General features: G+C 51.6%; 1 protein-coding gene across 1 annotated transcript in view; it reads right to left on the bottom strand.

Annotated features, from left to right (window-relative positions):
- Positions 1 to 15,605, bottom strand: part of DNAH10 (dynein axonemal heavy chain 10) — a 125,750-nt gene that overhangs the window by 21,163 nt on the left and 88,982 nt on the right. Inside the window, exons 56-65 of the mRNA XM_081037124.1 lie at positions 15,077 to 15,238; positions 13,563 to 13,737; positions 8,112 to 8,293; positions 6,827 to 6,963; positions 5,737 to 5,954; positions 4,544 to 4,765; positions 4,148 to 4,295; positions 2,243 to 2,522; positions 1,399 to 1,628; positions 126 to 399 (exon numbers count right to left, since the gene is read on the bottom strand). Coding sequence (XP_080893250.1) covers positions 126 to 399; positions 1,399 to 1,628; positions 2,243 to 2,522; positions 4,148 to 4,295; positions 4,544 to 4,765; positions 5,737 to 5,954; positions 6,827 to 6,963; positions 8,112 to 8,293; positions 13,563 to 13,737; positions 15,077 to 15,238 — 2,028 coding nt within the window. The remainder of the gene's footprint in view (positions 1 to 125; positions 400 to 1,398; positions 1,629 to 2,242; positions 2,523 to 4,147; positions 4,296 to 4,543; positions 4,766 to 5,736; positions 5,955 to 6,826; positions 6,964 to 8,111; positions 8,294 to 13,562; positions 13,738 to 15,076; positions 15,239 to 15,605) is intronic.

Raw genomic sequence — 15,605 nt, forward strand, 5'->3', positions numbered from 1 at the left:
CACTAGAGGTGGGCCCTGACCCAGTCTGACCAGTGTCCTTCTGAAAAGAGGAAGTTTGCACACGAGACCCAGAAGCACACGCGCACACGGCATCCCTGTCCTACTCAGTGGGAGGAGGTGCTCACCTGTGCAACCATAGTTATAGATGTTGAAGGTCAGTGTGTCCATGATGTTCCTTAATCGCTTCATAAGAATGGAGTCAGGCAGCGACTTCTTAAGGGACAACCCGAAGACGTCAAGGAAGGCGCTCAGGGAGTACTGGTACATGGCGTTGACGAGCGCCATCTCAGATAGCACGAAAAACAGGATGGCCCCCCGCCTGGCGGCCGGCCGGTAGCCGTCCCGCAGCCTGTCGATGTCCAAAGCTGTCTTCTCTGCCAGCTTGAGCTTCTCTGATACCTAAAGGGAAGGTGCGTGTTTCCATGGAAACAGGAAGACTTAAGACCCATGACCAGGAAGACTAACATGGGCAAGAAAATAAAAGGCAGACGGCGGGAGTGGGAGGGGCAACCAAGATATCCAGACAGCACTCACCTGGGCTGCAGGGCATCCCCTTCTCGCGAGATGTGCGGGACATTTGTAGCTGACTCCCGTGACTCCGTGTCCCCTTCTCTAACAACAGTCCCTGACTTACTTGGACACTCACAACTTCCGCCTTCCGTTCCATATAGGGGTGCTCCACCCCAACTCCAGGAGAGGAGCGTGTGACCCAGGCCCAACCAATCGACGCATAGCATCCCCAGGCCATGGGACTGTGAGGGGTTAGGCATGTAGGTGATTTAAGTGACTCAGGACCTTCATGATAGGGACATGCAAAGATTCTCACTCTTCCCTTTGGACTTGATCCTGAGGGGACATGAGGCCAGACCCATCTTGTCTGAGAGACCGTGAGGGGAGCTTGGCTCCATGGGAGGCAGAGAGTGAAGCCAGCCCAGCAGAAGGCCCAGCCCAGAAATGCAAAGCAGTCAAGTCCTGAGAATACGCTTGGAGTCCTGGATCCAGCCCCACCGGAAGCCATCATGAACTTTTCTCTTTTCTCAGCCAATAAATTCCCTTTTGACCTAAGCCAAGTAGGGTTGGGTTTTCTATTATTCTCAACTGAACGAGGCTGACCTGATATACAAGGGACCCTGGGAACACCTTTAGGGTTCCCCTCCCCATAGCACAGCCCAATAGAGGTGACCTTTCCTCATCAGGCAAACCCCCAGGTGACCCAAAGCCTGAGTCTGATGACAGCACAGGTTTATGTCCTCCCACCCCCACCCCCAGCCCAAACCCTCCATTTCTAAGACCCGGGACCGACCACGCCTGAGGCCCTGAGATCACGAGTCTGACTTTCTCCTGGAGCACATGAGGAGGTGGGCTCCTGGCTCCGTGCACTTCCTATGCAGCTGATACCTCAGTGGCTTTGGACTTGGTCTCCTCCAGCGTGTACACCAGGTCCACGTTGTCAAGCATGTTCCCCGTGGAGGTCGCCAGTTCCCGAAGGAGGGAGTCCTCCAGATCCTTCAGCAGGTTCTTGTTCTCGCTCGTCTCCTGGATGAGGTGCTCCCTCTGCTCCTCCAGCTCGTGCCTCTCATAGGCCACCAGCACGCTAAGCAGCTGGTCCTCCAGGCCCTTCAGTGTGACTGTGGGGACAGGGGGAGGCCCTCACAAGCTGGTCGCCGCATCTTCTCGTCTGTGCAGCTGTGCCTGACGCAAGCCGAGGGGGGTCCCGGCCAGCATTTCAGGAACCTGACGACTCAAGCTCCTGCCAAAATCACTCTAAAGCCACAAGGTGGAAAATGTCAGAAGAAAATGGAGCTGCTGCTCTACAGAGTGGTGGCCGGATGCACCAAATGAACATCCAGGGCTCCCCATATTGAAGAAACTGCATGGCAATCCCAGAAAATTCGAGAAATGGCCTTCAATTCCTGACAGAATTCAGTTAAGAAGAATGGGGGAAATCCCCAATTATGTCATATATTTCAACAAAGAATACAGGATCACCTTCTGCCCCCATGGAAAGAAAGAGGTCACCCCTCCCTCCAGGCGGGAATATCTGAGCCCCCGGCCCAGACTCAGTCGCTCCTCAAGACACATAACCCCCAGGTACTGCTGCAGCACGTAGACCTGACCAGTTAAGATGCGCCTATGAGAAAACGACCTGGGGTCGCTGAATGACATGATGTCTGTCCTTGATCTCAGATCGAGGTCTCCATGGCGACCGCCCTAACTTGCCGGTGCGGCGCTGCAGTCTTACCCGTGTAATTGATCACCATGGCTTTCCCAAACACAGACGGGCCGTATCTGGGGTTAGCCAGCTTGGTGTTCAGATAGAGCCTGAAATTGGAGTCGTAGTCCACTTCCTTGTCTCCCAGGATGATGAACTGTCGGCCCTGGGAGACAACGATGTTCTTCTCCAGGACATTGTCAATCACGGGGTCGATGTACTCATCCACATCGTGGAACAGGAAGGGGGTCCCGTACTTTATGGACATCTCCAGCTGCTTGAGGAAGTCGGGGTCATTGAAGGAAGCGACCTGGAGGGTGAGGAGGCAGGTGCGCAGGGTCAGCCCACTTGCCAAACGGAAGGGGAAAATACCTTGGAAGTGGGGACCGGATGTGTCTGAACCTTGAAGGGAGCCAGAAGGGAGGAGGAACAGGGAGAGACGCAAGGCGTGTAAACCACATAAAACCAGAAATCCATGAGGCTCGGCAGAGTCTCTCGTTCAAAAAGCATAGTTCAGCGGCCAAGCGTATTTATGAAGTTCATTACATCTCTCCCAAAACCGCAAAAGGCATCCAAACAGAGCCCACAAAAATGTTCGTGTTAATCCTTTTATGCATTTCCCTCCAACCTCATGACAGCTTTGATATCTGTCCTCAAGACATCTGAAAAAGTCTCCCTCTATTCCAGTCCCCTGCGGCTGCCCTCTCCCCTTCCTGTCCACTCCGTTTTATTATGCTGATTTTCTGTCCCCAGAAACGGAATCTTCCCTCTGTGAGGGCCACATGGGAGGAGGAGTGGGGGCGAGGAGTGGGCTGGCCATTTCAGAGCTCCCTGGCAGGCTGAGGGAAGAGGGACACCGAGGGACGTGCTGCATTGGTAAGATGTGTCGTACGCTATCTGTGAATTTTAGAGGCACACATTCCCGAGTTTGGAACACAAACAGGCTTCCCCCAACAGCATATACATACCTGGGAGCAAAGACCAGAAAAAATAAGGGAAAGGAAAAACCTAAAATCACGGTTTGCTAATTATTTCAGCAAAAAGTGATTGGGCCCCAACAATTTCACCCAAGAAAATTGAAAAAACATGTCCCCCAAAACGACTTATACACAACCATTCATAGCAATACTATTCACAACAGCCAAAAAGTGAAAACAAGCCACATGTCCATCAACTGATGGATGGATGCGGTCCATCGGTCCAGTGGAGTGTCACTCAGCCATGAGAAGAAATGCAGCGCTGACACTTGCTCCAACATGAGTGACCCTGCAGGACATGATGCAGAGTGAAACAAGCCAGACACCAAAGGCCACGTATTATGATCCCTTTCACAAGAAATGTCTAGAACAGGCAAATCTACAGAGAAGGAAATATTAGTGATTGCCAGAGGTTGGGGTTAGAGGTGGAAGAATTGGGAGGGATTGTGATGGCTGACAGAGATAGCATTTCTTTTGAGGTGATAAAAATTGATTCTGGTGGTTACACAACTCTGTAAATACACTAAAAACCCACTGAACTGTACGCTTTAAATGGATGAGTTGTGTGGTATGTGAATTATATCTCAATCAAACCCTTTCCCCCACACTTCCAAAAAAAGAGACTCAGCAACTAAGGCCACCAAGCCCTATACTGCGTAGGGGACACCAAGATGATCAATGCATGATCTTTCCCTTCAAGTCGCTCACAGCCTCAGAGGCAATGCAAAGGTCAAGTGCAAAGTAAAAGCTAGGTGGTTCATCCTGCCCTCGAGACTCCACAAGGTGGGCTGGGGGTGGGGGCTCCGCTTAGGCTCAGGGTGGGCTCAGGGCGGTGGCGTTCCAGCTGGGCATTACTAGAGCGTGGGAATGCCAGGAACAGGAGGTGGGAAGAGCCAGCTGCGCCTGGAGAAGGGGCAGGGGGTGGGGCAGAGGACACTAAGCGGGGCACCGGCCGTACCCGAAGGTTGTTCTTCTCTTCTCTCCTCTTTATCCAGTTGAGGGCCTGCTGCTGGGGGTCGATGCAGAGAGGGAAGCGGCTGGCCCGGGTGGTGAGGATGCCATTCTGAATGGACAGCTCGTCGGGGGGCAGGCCCTGCGAGCCCCACCTGGAAGGGACAGGGATGTGCCATGTTGTGAGCCAAGGGCTAAGGGTGGTAGGACAGGCCTTCTGGAACAATCTACCAATCCTAGACTACTCAACCCTCCTCAGGGTCTGGGAGCTGGATCTGCAGTACACTCCACCATTTCTGTGCAGTCAAGTCGGCTGCACCCAGTGCCAGGCCCCACCAGGGGGCCACCCACGTGGGCCCCAGCCAGAGGCACCCCTCGTCCTTCTGGCTCAGGTCGCACACACCTGCTGATCTCAACATCATCTGTGAGCAGGCTTTCTAGTCGAAAAGGCTGGCTCAGGGGAATGCCCCGCTCCAGGATATCGCGCTGCCACACTTGATTGACCATTTCGTCACGGAACTCCCACGTGAAGGCGCCTTCGTAGCTCAGGAACGCCGAGCATAGCAGGCAGTCCCCCAGCAACTTCACCCGCCGGTGCATGAGCTCGTCCAAATCCTTCAGCCACCTGCCTCAGGACGGGAGGCTGCGGTGAGCGGCTCCCTTGCAGCACAATGGCAAGGAACATTCTCGAAGGACCAGCCTGACCCATGCTAATGGGGCTAGCCAGGAAACATTTCTCTTAGAGACAGAGATCGCCAGCTCCTTTTGCCAACTGTCTCCCTGTGAACCCAATGTTTCGAAAGACGTGGTTCAACCCCAGGGCTCAGCAGAACCTTGCATCTAACGGGGCCTCGACAAATGTTTGTAGAACTCAAAGCTACTTATTAAGTACTAATCGCATTGTTTCAGAACGCTTAATCAATAACTTTTAAACATGCCCAGCACAGCTCATAAGCTCTGGCCCTGCTTGGTGACAAAATTCTACCCAAGATAAAAGAAAGCGGGTGTTCCATTTGGCCTCTTCTGGTAAACGGCCAAAGTCTTCTAGGTTTTAGAAATATTGAACATGGTTTGTTTCCAAACAGTATTCCCCTATGTTTTCCATACCGATTAGAAACTACTGTCAGACTCAGTGGACCAGCTATGGCCAAATGGTCTTGCCCATAAGCATCAAACAGCCCCAGCGACTTAAGATAGAAGCAGCTCAGGACTGAAAAAGCCACAAGTGCCCAGTGACAGAGGTGGCTCCTCCTCCAGACCCATCCAGAATGCACTCAGGATTAAAGGTCGCCAAGGAGCAGCTTCCTAGGACTCTGCGCACCTTGCCAGAGGCCACTGGCTTCTCCCTGTCACAGCTGCACTGCCACCTTATCCCTGACTGAGCACGTAGTAAACAATACCCAACAGCTAATAAAAACAGAATCTACAGAATGGCCATTAACCACCTTAAACACGAGAAGAGTAAAACCAGAAGTTCTTCACGCGGTTTTCAGACAAAAATACAGCCTGGGCTAGAGGCATGGCGAGAACTAGTGGTGGTGATGTTCCCCTCACAAACCACCAAGTTTTGCTCAGAGCCACTGATCTGATGCTGACCTGACGTTCTCAGACCCCAGCCCTGAGATGAGCTTGTCGGCTGCGATTAGCCGCCGCTCCATGATTTCAGCTTCTTCCTGCAGCTTCTGCTTTTCCAGGATGGCGGCCTCGTACTTGCTCCCCAACGCTTCCAGTTCTCTCTGGATCGCTGCCAACTCATTCTGGATCCTTTCTAGCTCACGTTTTGTGAGGTAGAAATTCCGCTCCAGCCTGGCCACCTAAGTAAAGACAATTCGCAGACGGTGGGGAAAAGGACCGCAGCCCGGTAGGGACAAACCAGATGTCCACCCTGAATTTCTAACGAGGCTCAGACTTTTGGGGGCCACCACATGCCACAGCGCTATTCTACGGTTTGCTGCAAAAGCCCCACATCCCATTAGATAAAGATGTCCTACATCCAATTAGCAAATGGCTTAATGTCTGTGTACTAAAGTCACAGTAAGAGGACACTGGTTCTAAGTCAAAACCTCAAAAGCTCGAATGCACTGACGACAGCACTGGTCTTACTATTGGGTTCTAAGTTTTCTGAGTAATAGAATTCTGAATTATAAATGTCAAAATATGGCTCAGAATGACAGTATTGACCTTATATTTCTCTTTGTGTTGTGGGCTCTACATGTCACTTTAACCAGTGGTTCTCTACTGGGCTCAATTTTGTCCCGCCACCTCCACTCCCCCCAGGGAACATGGCAACGTCTGGAGACATTTTTGGTTGTGGAAACTTGGGCGTAGGAACAATGGCATTTGAGGCGGAGTCCAGGGTGCACGGGGAGCACCCACAAAAGAGACCAGCCTGGCCTGAATGTCAGTAGCGCTGAGGTTGAGAGACCCTGCTTTTCCCGCAGAGAATGACTCTGAACATCTTTCATATACTCTTTTCACACGAAATCTGAAAATCTTTCAGATTTAGGTTTTGTCAATTCCCATCAAAGTGAGAGCTGTAACTTGGGGTTATTTATTGGGGAGAATGTTCATGCAGCTTAAAATCAGAACCTGGCTGCAATCCTTCCAGCAAAGCTGTGGACACATTAATTCTGACTCCAAATTGGTCTCTGGGAGGCAGTGTTTGAGTCTCACAGATGGGCAGTACCTTCTCTCTTTTGGGCTTGATTTCCCTGAAAACGTCACAGTAGCCCATTACGGCTTCGACAAACTTCAGCATGCCCAGGCCTGCTTTGCTCACAGCTTCCATTTCTTCAGTCGTGGTGTTGAGCGTCTTCAAGAGGACTAAAAGTCAGAGACAAATGATTTCGACGACCAATGAGCTTCATCTTGGGGAAATAAAATGGGAAACCAACTGCCCATGGACAAGGGAAGTAGAAGTAGTTCCTTATTCTTCAGTCACCGTGAGCAGGACCCAGACAGCTCTCCCTTGGACGGCAGGTGGGTCCAAACCCGAATAAGTTTGCCTAAGAGGATGTTTAAGACGGTGAGGGAGAGGCACAGGTGACTGCTACCAGGACATCCTATGACCCAAGCACCCTCATCCCCTGGGGACCAGCAGCCCTGGGGACCCAGGATGATGCTGGGGACCCCCAGCTGGGCACTAAGGTGGCTCAGAGCAGGCAGCTAACTGGGATTCATAGGCCATCATGGTCACCACCACCTCCACCTGCACCCTCACCCCCAGAGGAATTTCACATAAATGGAAACCTATCTAATTGATACTTGAGTAAAAAGAGTTCTTTGTGTTTCTGTAGCTGTTGTTATTCTTTGTGTTTCATTTAGTTTTGCTTTTAAGTGGCTGAAAAAGAGCATTCAAGTTCTGAACAAACCACCGAGATAAACAGTGACACTAGACTCGTGTTGCCCTTTGCGAAGACTGTCATCATTCCTGCTGGCCAGGCACCTGGGCAGGTCAGGAGTCAGGCAGGAAGAATGCAGACGCTCCACGACTGAAGATCCAGGGGCGGCCACGGGCGGTGCCATCCCTCCCCCTCCTCACCCACCCCCAGGCACCTACAGAAGACTGTACTGGAAAGTAGCACAAGAGGAGAAGTCAAGGTCAGACCAACTCTTGGCACCATCATGCCCGTGGGACAAGATGTGCATTAGACAAGGCCGGGCGGGTTCCAATGAGAAGGTCCTATCTCCTCGGGGAGAACCAGAGTGACTGTGGCACCAAACACTCAGCAGGGACGATGGCTGCTCCTGCCCAGCCAGCAGCCACCCTCCTGCGTCCTGTGGCAGTGCTGCCATCTTCTCTGGGAACAATCATTCCACCTCTCCATCCGCAGGGCCACAGTGACACCATGTGACCACAATGGGAGGGTCTGCCAACGACAAGTCCCCTCCTAGCTCTCCATGCCTGCCCCAGAGACTGAGATGCCAGACTGAGAACGACCCTGGCCATTCCAAGATTTGTCTACACTCACCTCTGATATTTTTAACTTGGCTCTGGGTGATCGCATCAAAATCCATCTCCATCAGCGACCGCAGGAAATTGGAGTCGGACATCATACCCTTGGCGGTTTTCCAGTTGAGCTCTTTGTACCCCTTCATGATCAGAATGCACTCACACACCGTCTGCACCTGTTTCGGGGGCTTCGCGAAGGACCTGGCAAGAAAGGGAAGCGTGCGTGGCTCAGCACCCGGCCTGAATGCGAGTTCCAGAAAACATGGCTCGACCCAGAGTCCTGCCTTGGAGGAGATGCTGCAGGGACCTTTGAGTGGCAAAGGAAGCCGCGTCCCAGTGAGGACCTGGCTCCCGAGGTGAGCTTCTCCAAGGGCAGGGGGGGCTCACCTGTCAGGTGACCAAGCATCAGAATCATACTGGGGTGTCATTAAAATGCAAACGCAGGCCACCCCCAAGCACAGGAATCACTAGGTCAGGGTGGAGCCTGAGAAACTGTTTTTAATTACACCTGGAGTGTAATTTAGTCTAAATGGCAGCCAGCATCATTACTGTCATCATGATCACTGGCCTATCTCCGTTTACTACGTAGAGGAAGAAGAGCGCTCGAGTGCTTGGATGGCCTGTCAGTGTCCACACAGCCTGTAGGCTCTGGGGTCCCTGCATCCTGGGCTCCTTCCAGGCTATGTTGCCCATGAATTGTTTTCTTTGTCTGTCATGACACTAGAGTATCACTCTGCTGCTCCAACACCCAGATGTCCAGTGCCTTCCACCCTCCAGGGAACTGGAAACCCGAAAGGAGCAGGAGGAGGCACAGCAGCGTGGGTACGAAGACCCGAGAAGGAATGGGCGGCCCGTGAGCCATGCTCAGTAGGACTGCTTGGCTGCTTGGCTGCCCGCTGCTGGGCAGTCGGTAAGAGCCACGTCAAGTCATGCAGACCCCAAAGCCTAACAAACAGACAGAAGCAGAAAGAAATGATAAAGGCAAGGGAAAGAAAGGAAAAAGGAGAGAACAGGAGATGACAGAGGCCCCAGAGAGCACAGCGCAGCAGCGGGAGTGAGGCAGGAGTCCAGCCATTCCAGAAGGCGGCCAGACTGACCCAGGGGAGGGAGAGGCAGGGGTGGGGGGGAACCCTACTGCACAGCAGTGTGGAGACTTCCTACACTGGGCAAACCCCACACCCCTCCTGGCCCTGGAACCCCCACCCTCTTCCCTGCAGACAAGAGAGGACAGAGGGAGGGAGCCACAGCACAAGGACAAGCCAGGGCAATGTCTCCAGCGTGAAGCCGATGATTAAAGTAATGGCCCTGAGTCACTGGGGAAAGGTGCAGTTTTGCCAGGGTTAGGGGCTACAAAAACAGGCAACACTGCCAACTGTTTTTCAAAGGTTTTCTTTAGAATTGCTGACGGTCAGGCCCAGGCCTCCTCTTTCAGAGGAGGAAAGAATCAGCGAGATGTTTTCAGATACAAGACAGAAAGAGCCCAGGCTTCAGTGCAGGGTCCTGCACCCTTGGGAATGTTAGGAAATGTCCAGGATTCTCAGTTTTCCCATCTATGAAATGGGGAAATGGAACCAAAACTTCTAGCGCCAAAATCCTACGAGTCTGTGAAAGTGAAGTTCTCTGCTATCAGCGTGCAGACCATTCCAGGGAACGGCGCTTATCCAAACACATCACTTTGGTAATGCCGGATGACAGAGGTGTCCCAAATACTGAGGCTGCAAGTCTGGGAAATGGAACATTTGTTTCATATGATTCCTTCCTTCCATCACAAAAGAAACCAGGGGTGAGAGATAGAGATGAGAGAGAAAGAGGTGACATGCTGCCTTCTCTGAAGGAAAATCATAATTACAAACCCCACTCCCCACCTCCCTCACTCACTCACTCTACCCAACACTCCGTCTGCTTTTCCCTCGAGCCAAGCTCCTTCCAACCTCCGGAAGGGCCTCCTTCTAGCCTCTATCCTACAACTGGTGAATCTCTCCTCTCTAGTCATGTCCCCGTTTAAACGTCACTCCCTTCCCTGATTCCCCACCCACCAGCCTAGGTCAGGCGCCCCATTATCCACAGTCTTTCCTTCCTGCCTAACCTGGGTAATTTCCCGTGTAAAGGCCTGTGCCTCCCCCAGACTGTGGGCTCCATGTGGTGAGGAGCCTGCCCGCCTGGCTCACCGCTGCTCAGACCCCACGCCAGCATAGGCTGGGCATGTGGCAGACACCCAGTGACTACCAAATGAATGAAAGAAGGGAAGTAAAGTCACAAGCCAGTCACAAAGGGAGCCTTTTGTACACCAGTGAAACATCCACTTCTGATCTTTACTACTCCCAATCTTCCTGCCCTAACATTTGACGATTCCTGCAAAGGGGATTAAGCATCACGAAAGGCAGTGCTATGCAGAGAATGAAAGGGTCATGGGATTGTCCAGATATAAGTGCTGACTCATCATATTCAGCAACCAAGTGACTGGAAAGAAAGCCAGGCTGTAGTCATCTGGAAAAAATAAAACTGGGTCCAAACTCACATTGAACCTCAGGAAAAATCCCAATGAGATCAAAGATTTAAACTATAAAAGTACAGGAAGACATCATGGGGAAATTATTTCACAATCTTCCAGTTGTAAGACATTTTAAGTATGACATGATAGCGAAAAGCCACAAAGTAAAATATTGCTAAAATCTGTCACATAAAAATAAAAATCTTGTATGTGGCAAACACAAAGACACACAAAACTCATAAACAAAGTCAAATGGCCAATGACAAACTGGGAAAAATATCTGCAACTCACATGTGGATAAAAAGCTAATTTCCCTATTATATAAAAATTCCTTGGAAAAGGATAAGAAAAAAAAAGCAGCAATAACAATCCAACAGATAAATGAGCAAAACACATAAACAGTTCACAGAAAAGGAAATAAACATGACTTTTACACACAGTTCTCACCTATTAAAAAAAAGGACAACTCCATTCATAATAAGGTAAGTGTACATTAAAACTACACATATACCATTTTTCATCTCCAAAACACGCAAAACCCCAGATGTTTAGCAGTGCCCCCTGTTGGTGAGAGTATGAAAAAGCAGGCGCGCATTTGGGTTACCAGAGGAGTGTAAACTGGTTCCCCTCCCACAGAAGGCGTCAGCCATGGACACTGTAAACGCACACACCCCTGGACCCAGCAACTCCAATTCTGGAAACGTGTTCTTCCAATGGACTTGCCCAGGTACACAGTGACGAATGGTCAGGGTTATTCTTTGCCACGCTGCAAAGATAGGCAAAAGACTGGAAACAAGCTCAAGATTCAGATATGAGGGCTGGTTAAATCAGGGATGGCACAGCACTCCAATGGAATATGATGGGCAATTTAAAAATATCGGGGAAATTCATCACATGCAAAAGATCTCCAAAATGTATTATGAAGGGGAAAAGCCAAGATGCAGAAAAATATGCATAGTGTATCATTAACGTGGAAAAAAGGAAGGAAAAAAGAATACTCAGGTATGCCTTGTTTTGCAAACCCCTAGAATCCAAAGTCAGGAGCTGAAGAGACACTGGTGTATCTGGTCTCTTGAACAAGCATAAGAACTCTCTGGATGGATATATGAGAAATGAATGGCAGCGGTTACCGGCCCAGTCGGGGGAGGGGAGCTGAGCTGCTGGGGGACGGGGCAGGAGCTTTTCACAACATGTCACTCTGACGTTGGAACTATGGTCCTAGATAATATTTACATGGCACTGACTGTGCTCAACCCAGTTCTGAGAGCTCTTTCCAATAATGGTCCATAACAACCCTGACGTTGTGGGGGCCATTATTACTGTTTCCCAGAAAACAAGACTTAGCTGGACAGTCAGCTCTAATGCGTCTTTTGGAGCAAAAATTAATATAAGACTGGGTCTTATAGTAAAATAAGACTGGGTCTTATATTAATTTTTGCTCCAAAAGATGCATTAGAGCTGACTGTCCAGCTAGGTCTTATTTTTGGGGAAACATGGTATGATCCACATTTTACAAATGAGGAAACTGCAGCACAGAGAGGTTAGGTGACTTTGCAAAGGTCACACAGCTTTCTCAGGCACCCGTCTCACACCTGTTTTGGGGTGATACATGCTCACCATCTAACTGCAGGGGACACATATCAAGCGATCCATGTGGTCCCATGGAAACCCCCTCTCCCTTGGGTTTTCTGAGGGACTCACAGCCCCCTCTCTCCAAATAAATTCCCTTTAAAATTACTTCCCAACTCTCTGTTCCACGATATTTTTATGCTGCTGACCTGAGAGCGGTACCCAAAATTCACCTAACCTGGTGGCCAGATATTTCCCTTGGCAGCGTGGATGTTGACAGTCCCTCCCACAACGCAGCCTGGTATTTCTACTCTGCTCTGAGGTACTCAGCCTGGTACCTCAGTCTAAACTTCCAACGCATGCCATTGCCATGTTAAAACGTCCATCCTGACACCTTTATTAGAACCACGCCGCAAAACTCTGAAGTAACGACTTCTTGCTCCCAAGAGCTACTCAGCTCCCCTGTCTTGGGACCAGCTAACCCTTCTGTTCAAATTCACACGTTTAACTAACAGTAAGAACATGGCCTCAACAAGGAACGCTGCTCAGCTCTGAGGAAAAGAGAAGCCCAGAGGACCAGCACCATGCCGCCAGAACCAAGAGGCGGAGTCAGCTCCCGGCCTGGGAACATGAGCCCGTTTCCCACGAGACCTGACTGTGGGGCCAGGAGCGCCTTCTTAAAATGAGGACGTGCTGAGGAGTGAGGAATGGGCACCCTGAGGACCCTAAACCGGGGAGATGTGTGTGGGCCAGGCAGCAAAGGTCAGGGAGTGGCAGGCAGGATGGTCTCCTTCCTGGCTTCACCCCTGGTGCTAAACTTAAACATCTGCTAACAGTGCCCCAGGGAGACAAAGCGGGGAGAGCCCGCCTGCCCCCCACACCAGCCCCTTTTCCTGACAGCACACAAGCCCTCTGGCTGCAGGAGATGAGTCACTTTACAGACTGATCTGCAAAATGTCTGGGGGCCGCATTAAAGACCCACTCTCGCCACTGCTCACAAGGCCATTTGGCTAGAAATGGATCTGAGTATCTCCCATGCGCTCTCTCGGCTGTGCCGGGCTGTTTCCAGCAGGCACTGACCTCTGCCTCGGGGCTGTCCCATCAGGAGGGCTGACTCACAGAGCCCCACCTCTCCTATACAACCTGCCCTGGAACCCAGTCTCCTTCGTGAGTCGGCCTGGGTTCAAGGCCACAGGCCCAGCTACCTATCAGCTGCGGGGCCTGGGGCAAACCGCCTGCCTCCCTGGGCCCCACTTCCCTCAGGTAATAACAGTTCCCACCATGGAGAGTGTCTGGCACAGGGACCAGCACAGGGCAGGGCTCCATTAACGCCTAATGGCCACGACTGTCATAACTGCTGTCAGGAGCTGCGCTGCTGGACCAGCCCAACTGAACACAGCCGTCCATTACCTTATCTCGGTCACGTCTGACTTGTCCAGCTTCTGCAGCTCCAGCTTGGCGGCCTCCAGGATAGGCATGACCTCGGCGAGAGCCGTCTCGGCCTCCGCCTTCTCCACTGCGATGATCTTGTTCTGCTCCTCTATCTCCATGGCTTTTTCTTCCGCGAGCTTCTTTTTCTCCTCCGCTGTCGGGGGAAGGGGACGTCAGTGAAGCCACCGGGTGTGGGGATGATGGACCAGAGCCAAAGCAGTGTGCAGCCCTCGAGGGTCCTTGCTGGGCCACAGGGCATGTATGGAGCTCGGGCCAACATGGCGGTCTCAGGTGTCCCCACCAGAACAGAAGTGCTCAGGGTACACCGTGTCCCAACACCAGGACGGCTGCTCCAATTCTGACCCTCCCACCCGTGTCCCAGCCACTCCATATCACATGGCATCGAGCAGCCCTGCTTAGATGAGGACACCGGGGCTGCCCTCCCTGGGTTTTGACTCCCTGAGATCTCTCTGCCCCTTCAACACCTTGACCTATGTAAGTTCAGGCCCAGCTCAAAACCCAAGACGCCTAAAGTGGCCTGCCCCCTCTGTCACTCTCCATCTCATCACTCTGATTATTTGCTTCAGGACAGTGATCGCATCTGAAATTTCATCTACTTACTGGCTCACTGACTGTCTGGTTCCACTCATGAGAATGTAAGCATCTCCCCAAGAGCTGTAACCCCAACATTTAGAATAGGACTTGGCTCACAGCAGGTGTACTGGGTTGAATAATGTTCCCCCGAAATTCAAGTCCACCCAGAACCTCAGAATGTTATCTTCTTTGGAATGAGGGTCTTTGTAGCTGGAATTAGTTAACATGAAGTCACACTGGGTTAGGGTGAGCCCTAAGTCCAATGACTATGTCCTTCTAAGAAGGCCACGTGAAGACAAAGGGACAGAGAGGGAAGAAGGTCCTGCAATGATGGAGGCAGAGGCTGGAGTACATATCTATGAGCGAAAGAATGCCCAGGACTGCCAGCCACCACCAGAAGCTGCAAGAGGCAGGAAAGAGCCTCCCCTTGGGGGAGCCCAGCCCTGCTAACCACGCCTTCTTTTCAGACCTCTGGCCTCCAACTGTGAGAATAAAAGCCTGTTGTTTGAAGCACCCAACTGGTGGTGCTTTGTGGTGGCATGATTACAGTAGGTATTCAATAAATGCACATTGAATTCACTATTATCTCCTGTTGGGCGTTCTCTGGGATTCATCTTCACAGTAGACAAGCAGGTGCAAGTGGAGTGTCCGCAGTGGGGAGGGGAGGTGGGAGATGACGTTCCCACGCCCGTGAAATCCTTAAGCCACCAGCTCTGGGTCTGCACATGGTAGGGTCTCAGTGCTTACTAAAGGGGCTTGACACCGACTCAGGAACAAATGGCAACTGAAGTGTCAAAAGATGCCACTCTCAGGGCCGACCGGGGGCTGTCCCCTGGCGGAGCCGGGTCCTGTTGTGTGTGGGGGGGTGCCCTCCCCCCCAGAGCTGGCCCCACACTCGCCTATGGCCGTGTTGGTGGAGATCTCCTCCAGCAGAGCCTCGCAGGCAGCGGACTTCTCCGCCAGCACGACCTTCTGCTCGGCCAGCTTCAGGTTCAGCTCGTCCAGCTGAATGGTGGCCTCCTTCAGCTTGTCCAGCCCCCCCTCCAGACGCTTGCACTGAGCTGCAGACAGAGAACACCTGTGTTCACCACCAAGGTGGGCGCTGTTCCCAACATGTCCAGGCAAGCATTCCAGTGGCCTCACTGCGATTCATCCAACTTGGGCTCACGAGGGGTGGGGGAGAATCATTCTCCTAAGATGTTAAGCATCTTTCAGGGCGTCCACTGCCGTATTGGGATGGCAGCAGCCGAAATGAATATATTTCTGAAAACAGCCCTTCGTTTGGCTAACAACCAGAGCATTTTTCAAAAGCATTTTACAACAGAGCACACTGCTGCCATCAAGTATCTCTAACGCAATGAAAATTTAGAGCTAGGAAAGTTCATGGGCCAACACAGAAAAATAAAAATAGGAACATGCCAGGGCCCT

The sequence above is a fragment of the Rhinolophus hipposideros genome (assembly GCF_964194185.1).
Source record: "Rhinolophus hipposideros genome assembly, chromosome: 24".
NCBI lineage: Eukaryota > Metazoa > Chordata > Mammalia > Chiroptera > Rhinolophidae > Rhinolophus > Rhinolophus hipposideros.